The sequence below is a fragment of the Maylandia zebra genome, linkage group LG17, assembly GCF_041146795.1.
Source record: "Maylandia zebra isolate NMK-2024a linkage group LG17, Mzebra_GT3a, whole genome shotgun sequence".
Lineage (NCBI taxonomy): Eukaryota > Metazoa > Chordata > Actinopteri > Cichliformes > Cichlidae > Maylandia > Maylandia zebra.
In genome coordinates this window covers 39,258,381-39,269,131 of record NC_135183.1, presented here as the reverse complement: position 1 = coordinate 39,269,131, position 10,751 = coordinate 39,258,381, and the positions used below count along the sequence as shown (strand labels likewise).

At 39.7% G+C, this 10,751-nt stretch overlaps 1 protein-coding gene across 1 annotated transcript; it reads right to left on the bottom strand.

Annotated features, from left to right (window-relative positions):
• Positions 1-1,966: 1,966 nt before the first annotated feature.
• Positions 1,967-9,654, bottom strand: LOC112436339 (receptor-type tyrosine-protein phosphatase C-like). The gene is made up of 10 exons (XM_076875605.1): positions 9,594-9,654; positions 5,683-5,802; positions 5,392-5,523; positions 5,136-5,282; positions 4,494-4,631; positions 4,123-4,340; positions 3,950-4,010; positions 3,716-3,827; positions 3,521-3,552; positions 1,967-2,952 (listed from the first exon to the last, which is right to left on the bottom strand). Exons 1-10 carry the CDS (start codon positions 9,652-9,654, stop codon positions 2,870-2,872), a joined length of 1,104 nt encoding a protein of 367 aa, XP_076731720.1. The 3' UTR covers positions 1,967-2,869.
• Positions 9,655-10,751: the final 1,097 nt, after the last annotated feature.

Genomic DNA, 10,751 nt, shown 5'->3' with positions numbered 1-10,751 from the left:
GGCTCCATCAGACTCGTCTCTTCTGTTAAGCGTCTGCGGCTGTTTAGTTTCTGGACTTGATGCATTTCAGATGGTAGATCTTGTAGACTCCCACAGCCAGGGCCGAAGACACGATGAAGGCGAAGACACAGATAACAGTGATGACGGCATTACTATTGTCTGTATAACAGAAGACTATCCAAGTGGTGACATTCAACATGTAGAATAAGATGTATATACATTTGATATGGTATTATGAAAAGAACAGGAAATGCTTCTGACAAGTAGGGTTATTAATATGGTTTATAGAGCGAGTCAGCTGGTGTTACAAAGAAAAATGCATTTCCTCTCACATCCATCAGAACTATTGAATGAATTTACACAGATCAGACTAATGACATCAGCCTCTGGCAACAAGATTAGTGTGTTTTTAAATGCTACTCGCACTGTGGAGGCTCAGCGGGTGTTTCAGTGGCTGCAGGACACATTCAGATCAGATGAGACGGCAAAACAAAATCTAAATATGTTAATATGCAGCAAAAGCACGAAAACAATCAGGATGTGCACACCTATATTTACTCTACTTTTATATTTACAAAATTACAACTACAGAGTCACGATCAGGGCTGAGTAATCAGACCCTCCTGATTCAACCTCCTAGGACCTGAACTCTTTCATGGCTTTTTAACAGAGGTGGGACCAAGTCATTGTTTTGCAAGTCTCAAGTAAGTCTCAAGTCTCAGGTCTGATTGGCTGTGCTACAGCTCACGCCCACATACGTACGGAGTGTGGTTGGAATGAATGAATTGAATTAATGGTGCACACTTTCTACATAATATGTGTGTTAAATTTTAGATTTGGGGTGAAATATCAAGTCTTTTCAAGTAAACAGGTTCAAGTCCCAGGTCATTGGTGTAAAAGTCCAAGTCACAGTCTTAGAACATTTTTTCAAGTCAAGTCTAAAGTCATAAAATTAATGACTCGAGTCCACACCTCTGCTTTTTACATTTCTCTTTGCTATTTGGGCTGACTGGGACCTGATGAATGTAAAAACAAAGAATTACCAGATTTTTGGTAAATAGAATCCACATATGAAGGATTTAAATTTAAAGTTTAGTATTTTTGTCTGGACAACCCAAAATATGATGTCCACATATGTGGGCACCAGGTCCTAGGAGGTTCAAATTCAAAGGCAAAGACCATGCGTTAAATACAGGCTCCTGTAGAGTACGGTGAGGATATGGAAAAACTCAGTTATACAAAGTGGTTTTTTTGGGTTTTTTTAACTTGTTTGTTGAAACACTGAACACTGTATATGAGTCAATCAAGCATAAAAAAGGCACTTAAATCAAAGTAATAACCAGTTTTGTGATTCAATCTAACAGACGACTTAGCAAGGAGCCAATTTTAAACTGTATCTGTAGGTAGTTTAGTGAGTAAAAACAAATAATTGTTCTATTTTATTTTGTTGAATCTATGAAAAATGTCAATGATTGCACAATTTGACAGCATGAAATTGGAGCAACAAGGTGAAAAAGTAAATGGCTTAAAACTGGGCAGAGTTCAAAATCTGACTGAAAGACACATCTGACCCTTCAGTTGGCCTTTCTACTATTTACTGGAACCTCAGCTGGTCTCAGTGGAAAGGTGGCTTCAAGACGCCGTTCACAAGGAAAGGAAACCGCTCAGGTACGCCACATCACACAATACCTGGACTGAAAAATCAGTGGCTACAGGTTAATAATTATAGTAACTACAGATGTCAGGAGAGACGTACAACCGTGAGTGTCTACAGCAGGGGTGTCCACCTCCAGGCCTCGAGGGCCGGTGTCCTGCAGGTTTTAGATCTCACCCTGGGTCACATGTTGACGAGGTCATTTAGCCATTTAAATCAGCTGTGTTGGATCAAGGACACATGTAAAACTTGCAGGACACCGGCCCTCGAGGCCTGGAGGTGGACACCCCTGATGTTTTATGAGGTCACAGGTCAGTGGAGCTGAGCGCTGTTTTCCTACAGACTTCTTCTGTATAACTAGACTAGGAGACTTTCTGAAAACAGAGGCTTAGCCCACGTAGAGAAAGACTATTTTCATTGGCCAAAATCTTCATATATGGTCTGTGAGTACTTGTGGATTTAAACACTGTTCGAGCGCTACTTATTAATCAGCACTCGATTAATAGCTAAGCTACATAAATCTGATCGCAGTTCCACACATCAGAAATATTATATTTTAGTTATTCAGAGGCTGTTTAAGGATACTGGGTAGTTTAAACATGTGCACTGTGGGGAAACGTCAGATAATAGTTGTACAGTCTGTTATTATGCACTATGTGCTGCTCTTTGTGGGTTTAGACGACTGGATTTAAGAAGATATAAGCAGATGTGTGATGAGATATACGGCTGATTTCCGACCCCTCCACACTTTAAAGCAAGAAACCTGTGAGCAAATCTAATCAGCATCATCACCTTTGACTTTCAGCCGATGTCTCCTTTCGTTTATGTGATATAACATTAACCATGAACACCGACAGGCTACTCTGCTTACGCTCCCTCCTCTGTGGGTCAGCTACATGAATCCCATGAATGCATCGCACGGATGAGAAGAAAAACACTGAAGGTGAAAGTGGACTATGGCACGACAAAATGTTGTTATCACTGAGCAAGTATCTCCATGCTGCTGCTGAAGTAACCCCAGGCTACAGCACACATTCAACATTAACCTGGATTAATCTGCCCATCAAATCTAAGTTCTCATGTTATTCTGGATCATCCAGGCTCGCTTTAAACCGCGATGAACAATCCTGCCGTTTTAACTCACTGACAGAAACAAGGTCAGTTATTGTCCTGAGATATTTCATCACTGAAACTGTAACTGTGCATGTTTTCACTTCATATAGCACAGTTGGTGTCATTTCCATTGTGTGTAGTAGGTCTGGGCTTCTCTGCGTAGGCTGCTGCCCCCGCGACCCGGCCTTGGATAAAGCGGATGAAGATGGATGGATGGATGGTTATTTAAAAAAGGGTAAAAGGTAAATGGCTGCAAATAACTCTGTTTGCTAAACTTGTACATATGATTTTAAAATTGACAATTGATATTTGCATTTAAAGTTATGAAATATGACTCATTAAACATGTTTGTGGTTGTTACAGAAAGAAAATTATCACTTTTACTACTCTGATTTTATGTTTCTTTTTTATCTGATTTTAGATCAATTGTGTTAATACAGTATATCAAAATGAAAACATGACTGTAAATTCAGACACGTGAGGTTGTGCTGAAAAGAATGATACCAAACAAGGCAAAGTAAATAGTTTTTAAAGGTAAAATGTGGAGGGAAAATCAAAAGTAGTTAAAAATGGCCAATTATATCCTGGACCCAGGAGGGTTAAACGTTAATTAACAGTAATTACTACAATTAATTTTAGAATCTTGTAACTCAGTTACTGTTTTGAAAAATTGACTAGTAACTATAATTAATTACTTTTTCAAAGTAAATTGCCCAACACTGGTAACAGCCACTAAATGTTTGCTTTACTCACTTGCTTCAAGTTCCATGTCGTCATTCACGTCACTGTGGAGGAAAGATAAGGATTATGTTTATAATAGATGCATCACTGTGCCTCTGCTCTACAGTAAACATAAATTAATGATGACATTAGCCTTTACTAGAAATGAAAAATAAAGTGGAACAAAGTGAAAGTCAGACGTGTAGAAAAAGCACTCGTGGACTTTACTTTGTGGACGTTCTGAACTTCTGAATGTAGAACTTGTAGGTGATAAAAAGAAAAGCCAGAACAATGACGATGAAGAGGAAGACACGAAACCCAATAACAGCTTTGTTGTTGTCTGTGAAATAATATTAAAAATTACATTTACGTGAAAGACAACATTTGTAGAAACATGTGTGCTTAAAATGAGACGAAGCATTTATGTCAGTAAACTGTATCATTAATGAAAACAGGACGTACACAAAGTGCTGATTTCACTTATTTGAGGGATGCTCTCATAGTGTCCGTTGTGAGCCGTCACCTTTAAAGACAGAATGTCAGTTCACTGTGAATTACAACATTCAGGAGTCTAAAATAATATTTATAAGCATAATAATTTATTTATTAAACCAAAAATGTTGGATTTAACAAACCTTCACTTTGTAGCTCGTAGAGTAGCTCAGATCTTTGAATTCGACTTCATATTTTGTACCTTCTAGCTCCTTCTTTGTCACTTCCTTATCATCAGCTGTATTTAGACGTATTATATATTTTCCCTCAGGTCCGTTGAATGTAGAGGGTCTGTGCCAGCTCACTTTGATCGTATTATGTTCGTGAACGTGTAATTTCAGCTCAGTGACTGCAGCAGGTTCTGTAAGAGAAATTTAAAGGAAGCCATATTTAAAGTAAAAAACTGACAGACCTGCGACCCTTTGCTGCGTTTCCTTCCTGTTTATCTTCACTGCTCAAATATCCAGTGAGAAATAAATTCTAACATTATGTAATAAAAAGTTTGATTACTTACTTCCAACCTTAGTTTGCAGTTTAACTTCACCCCCAGTGGAAACTTGAATCTCGTTGTATTTGGCTCGGACTCGACAGGTATAACCAGTAAATGGATTTAATCCAGTAATAACACACGTTCTTCCATCAGGACTTGTGGCTGTAACATAATTTCCATGAACCATGTGAAGTGTTATAGATTTAAATCAACATCATCATGTTAAGAAACTGTAAATGACAAATGTCAGGTTAAAGTTTCACAAACACATCAGCTGGTAGTTCTGTCAGCTGATCCATAAACTGGCACAAACCTGTTTCACTTACAGTCTGTTCCTGCTGACATGAAGCACTGATGCTACAAGCTTCTCATAGAAACTACGTACATGTCAGAAAAGCAACAGACTGACAAACTGTTTGTTGCTTTTTATAAAGACAATTACATTTCAAACATCAGATGTTACCTTCAAACAGCTCAAAGCTTCTCATCATTTCTTCTGTGTGAAAAAGTGAACTCGACTCTGATGTTTCAGCGTTTATTCTGTTTTATATTTGCTATTTATTTTAATAACTGTATTTATTCACACCCAGTCAGAGGTTTGGTTTTTCACCTGCAGTCAAAGCATCATGAACATAAACACATAAGAGGAGAAGCCGTCTCACTCACCTTTACCTGTCTGACCATCACAACTGCAGTCATAAGAAAGCTTATGAAGGAGGGGAAGGACCTGTTGACAGTTCTTACTGGTTGTTTTCCAGCTGAGCTCAATGGAAGTACTGGTTAAATCCTTCTTTATGTTGGTTATTGTAAGATCTGTTGGAACAAAGTAAACATCAGTAACAGTGAACAGCGTTTCCTTTGCTTCAAACTGTGTGAGAATAAAAGCTTTTATTTTGATGAGCTAAAGGAAATATAAACTCACCACAATCAACCCTGACGTGGACAGATGGAGTCGTCTTATTTATGCTGATGCTGTTCTGTAAGATCAGACCAGTACAGCTGTAGTCTGTGAACGGCTCCAGCTCAGACAGTTTCACATCAGCTTTGTTATTTTCTGAGGAGACACAAAGATGACGTCATTGTTGGTCCTCAGTGTGTGAACATTCATCCTTTGGGTTTAGATTCAAACGTGAACACATTCAAAGAAATAAATCTGAACAGATTCACAGAGAGCACAGAGCTCGTGTCTCTAACTCGTAAAGTTTCCACTTACCTGAACAGGTGTAACTAACTGAGAGGTTTTTACACTTTGGTAAATCAGGTAATGTTGTGGTAATTTCTGCAGGAAGTCCAGTGGGTTTAATCTGCTGTATTTCACTGGGATTAAAGCAATCTGTAGAAAAAAATGAAAAAACAGCTACATGATTAATAAGTTTCTGCCCATCAGGTGTAAAAATAGATTATCGTAGTGTTAGGGATTTAGTTGCTGCTAAACATTCACACACAGAGCACATAGAACTGCGACAATAGGTCAGAGGTGTATGTGAGAAGCAGAGACGACAGAGCTGCCGTTAGTGGGATAAGGTGTTGGTAAGCCAAAGCAAGGAGAACACAGTGTGCAAAGGAGTAGGCAGCGAGGACACGAGATATGGAGGAAGGAGATAGAGAGGGCATTAGCAGACACCTAGTTTTGAGAGACAAAGGTTGTTGATTTCTGTGTATCAATGTGTGCTGCTGGGACTGCCCCAGTGGATTTTGATATATATAAATATATAAAACATTCCCAGCACGCCCCTGCAGGCGGTCTTCAATCTTCCAGCTCGGGTCCTCTACCAGAGGCCTGGGAGCTTGAGGGTCCTGTGCAGTATCTTAGCTGTTCCCAGGACTGCGCTCTTCTGGACAGAGATCTCCGATGTTGTTCCCGGGATCTGCTGGAGCCACTCGCCTAGCTTGGGAGTCACCGCACCTAGTGCTCCGATTACCACGGGGACCACCGTTACCTTCACCCTCCACATCCTCTCGAGCTCTTCTCTGAGCCCTTGGTATTTCTCCAGCTTCTCGTGTTCCTTCTTCCTGATATTGCTGTCATTCGGAACCGCTACATCGATCACTACGGCCATCTTCTTCTGTTTGTCTACCACCACTATGTCCGGTTGGTTAGCCACCACCATTTTGTCCGTCTGTATCTGGAAGTCCCACAGGATCTTAGCTCGGTCATTCTCCACCACCCTTGGGGGCATCTCCCATTTTGACCTCGGGACTTCCAGGTTATACTCGGCACAGATGTTCCTGTACACTATGCCGGCCACTTGGTTATGGCGTTCCATGTATGCCTTGCCTGCTAGCATCTTGCACCCTGCTGTTATGTGCTGGATTGTCTCTGGGGCATCTTTACACAGCCTGCACCTGGGGTCTTGCCTGGTGTGATAGACCCCAGCCTCTATGGATCTTGTGCTCAGAGCTTGTTCTTGTGCTGCCATGATTAGTGCCTCTGTGCTGTCTTTCAGTCCAGCTTTGTCCAGCCACTGGTAGGATTTCTGGATATCAGCCACCTCCTCTATCTGCCGGTGGTACATACCGTGCAGGGCTCTGTCCTTCCATGATGGTTCCTCGTCTCCCTCCTCTTTCTTGGGTTTCTGCTGCCTGAGGTATTCACTGAGCACTCGGTCAGTTGGGGCCATCTTCCCAATGTATTCTTGGATGTTCGTTGTCTCATCCTGGACTGTGGTGCTGACACTCACCAGTCCCCGGCCCCCTTCCTTCCGCTCAGCGTACAGCCTCAGAGTGCTGGACTTGGGGTGAAACCCTCCATGCATGGTAAGGAGCTTTCTTGTCTTTATGTCAGTGGCTTCTATCTCCTCCTTTGGCCAGCCTATTACCCCAGCAGGGTACCTGATCACGGGCAGGGCGTACGTGTTGATGGCTCGGATCTTGTTCTTACCATTCAGCTGACTCCTCAGGACTTGCCTGACCCTCTGCAGGTACTTGGTGGTTGCAGCTTTTCTAGCGGCCTCTTCATGGTTCCCATTTGCCTGCCCTCAGATCCACTAGCCACTGAGCATTGCTGTTATGGGTTGCGTCCTTCTCCCATATGCTCTTGCAGTATTGCTCCGTCTCCAGCCTTGGTGGTGCTGTTCTCTTATTGTTCCCTTGCCGAACACAACGAATATGACTGCACATTTACTCCGACATCATCCTCGTGCAAAGACAAGTGGAGGCAGACAAAAACAACAAGCAGCATGCTACAAACTTTACCCGAGTCATTTAGACAGCCGTTAGCACAGGATTCTCCTTATGGGGACCTGATATGTTTAATATGCTGCTGAGAATATAGCCCAGAAGAAGCGTATAGTAGAGCTTTTATTTTGAAAGAGCCATTTATCTGTAATAAACTCTCTTTTCCAAAGATGAGGGATTTCTCCATCAGATACAGGGCTCGCAATGGTGGGCCAGTCGGGCTACCAAAATCTCTCTCTACCCTGCCCGTCGGGCTATTGTAGGAAGGAAAAATATATGTCAATGCTTTTGCATTCTTTCAGAAATGTAGCTGGGTAATTATGTCATTGGCATCGGTGAGTCACTGTCAATATGTGACATATTGCAATCGCGTTTGAATTTGTGCTTGTTTTTTGCTTTCACTTTGCAATCGTGCGAACTGTGTATAGAGAGCGATAGCACTGATCTGTGAGTGATGATAATTTGTGCACCAATTCCTCTGACATCGTCTTATTAATCTTTAGCTTACTATGCAAACATGACAAGTGAAATCTCCTGCAGCTTAAACATGTGAGAGGTTGATCGCGCAGAGAATCGCTGAGCTTATGTGAGTCCGTGTGTAAAAGCATTTCAGTTCTGCTGAGCCAAACAAGACAGGTCAGGGTGAAGAAGTGACAGCCAAAGAAAAGCTTACCACAAAACGGAGAAGTTATGACAAATCAGACTATAAGGCAAAAAGAAAGTGCAGCTTTATGGTTTCATGGACAAAAGAATTTCTGTGGCTGCAATATGACGAGCTAAATAACCAGGGCTGCACATAAGTGGTCCGCAGGTGCGCATTCGCTGTCAAAATAAAAAACACGCACAAGGGTTAGGGTTAAATTTAAAAACTGTACTTTTGAGTTAAAATATATATTTATAATTTTAATAAATGACAAATTAAAAAGGCATGAACATTTTTTTTGTATCGAAAAAATATCGAACCATGACACCAAAGTATCGAACCGAACCGAACCGTGAATTTTGTGTATCGTTGCACCCCTAATATACATATATATATATATATATATATATATATATATATATATATATATATATATATATATATATATATATATATATATATATATATATAATAAAAAAATAGCATTATTATCACTTGTTATATGCTGGTGCACCACACTTGTAAGAATCAGTTATATTTGTTACCAGTTTTCCACCAGAAATCATTATGTTGACTGTTGAGTGAAATTTTAGTGGATTGCTAACATGACCCCACTCTACACTCCTACAAAGTTTTACCACAATTTACTCAAAAATCTTCGAACTACTGTGTTTGCAGACAGAAGGAATGACGCACGCATAACCTCTTTGGTCACAGCTATATATATATATATATATATATATATATATATATTTAATCATATCCAATGCTTATAATCAGAGCTGAGTGGTGAAGTGGACACATTATAAGTGTTCCACTAAAGTCGTTTTTAATTGCAAAGAGACGGAGAGACAGAGCTGGTCTGGTGTAGAACAGTTTTAACCTTCTGTAGTTTCTTTATGACATCGTCGAACACAATCTGTATCAAAGTTTGATGTTTTATTAACGCTCAGTAAAAGTCACTACTTTTACAGTTCTTTTCTGAGTTTTAGGCAGGAACAAAAGTTCTAAAAATTAACATGGAAATGGAGTCGGTCCGTGCACATTTTATTTTATTATATTTTTTTAAATGTTAGTACATTTATCTTACACTTTCATCTTCAAACGTCCTCAAAAAATGTGACAGATGACCAATATTTTCCATATGCGATATTTTGCAAAACCAGCTTTAAATATAGAATACATTTTCCCCCATATTATACTATAAATTACTTTATAAAATGGAAAATGCAGAGAAATTAAAAACATAGTTACTGCACCACGTTCTGCATCAGATTTGGTATCAAATAATAAACTGTACTCACAGTTTGTCACAACAAGGATTCCTGCCCAGAGCAGCAGGACACGGAGACAGAAGGCTGCCATATTCAGCGGTTGAGCGTACAGAAATAAGTGCAAACCACAGAAAGATATTCACACATTGCAACAGAAGCTGCACGTCCTCTTCATGTACATGCTGAAAAAAAGAACCACTGAAACTTAAAACACTGCATCTACTTTTTTCATACGAAGCTTTGAAACAAATGCTGCGTGCTGTGCAGCTCAGTTTTTGTCTCAGATTAACATGTAAAGTGAAGTTTGGTGTTTGATCATAAGATTTTACTTTAATGAAAAAACTAGCATCTTTTAATTTTTAAAGTTTAGGAATAAAAAATCTGCCTCCAAAAAATGTTGACTTTTTAAAATCAGAATATCGCTGACTATGCAGATACAGACATGGCCTCCTCGACCAATTAGATGACTTTCCTGCTGAGGCCCAAGGTACAGGTGTTGTGGGCTCCCGGAAGAATTGAGGGTCACTGAAGCACTCAGACAGTGTGTGGGAGTGGGAAGGAGGGCCCGAGTGCGAACACGGAAGATCACAGAACCGAGTTAAAACAAAAGGCGAGGCGTTTATTATAGGTTTAACTTTATTTGACAGTAAGAGCTGGAATATTTCACTTGTAAGGATAGCCCTCTAGCTGTTCCATCATAACTGTTAGTATGTTCATCTAAGTATTTCTTTCTACCTAAAAATAACTGAACTTATGCTGCACTTATGTAGAGGTGCACTGAAAATTAGTCTGTTTGAACTCTTAATCACAAACTCAATCATTGAATCATTGAAAATCATTGAAATACTTATTGTTTGGTAATAGAACAGCTGATTATCACAAGAAGGTGACTGGAGAGTTTTCAGAAAGATTATATGTTAGATTTACACTTATGATAGAAATATTACTTCAGTTATGAAAAAACATTACAGTTTGTGTCAAGTTTGTTAAAAGAATACATACAGAAAGTATCAACATGTTCTTTCTCCGGTTTCAAAGTATCTATTTACAGCATATTTTGTTCACTGTAAAGTTCTGGAGAGTGTGATATACAAATGTTACACTGATGTTGATATCAGGGAATGAATTCTTTTTAGTTGTAATTAGTTACACTGATAAAACAGCATCGTTCATTTAAATAAACAAACC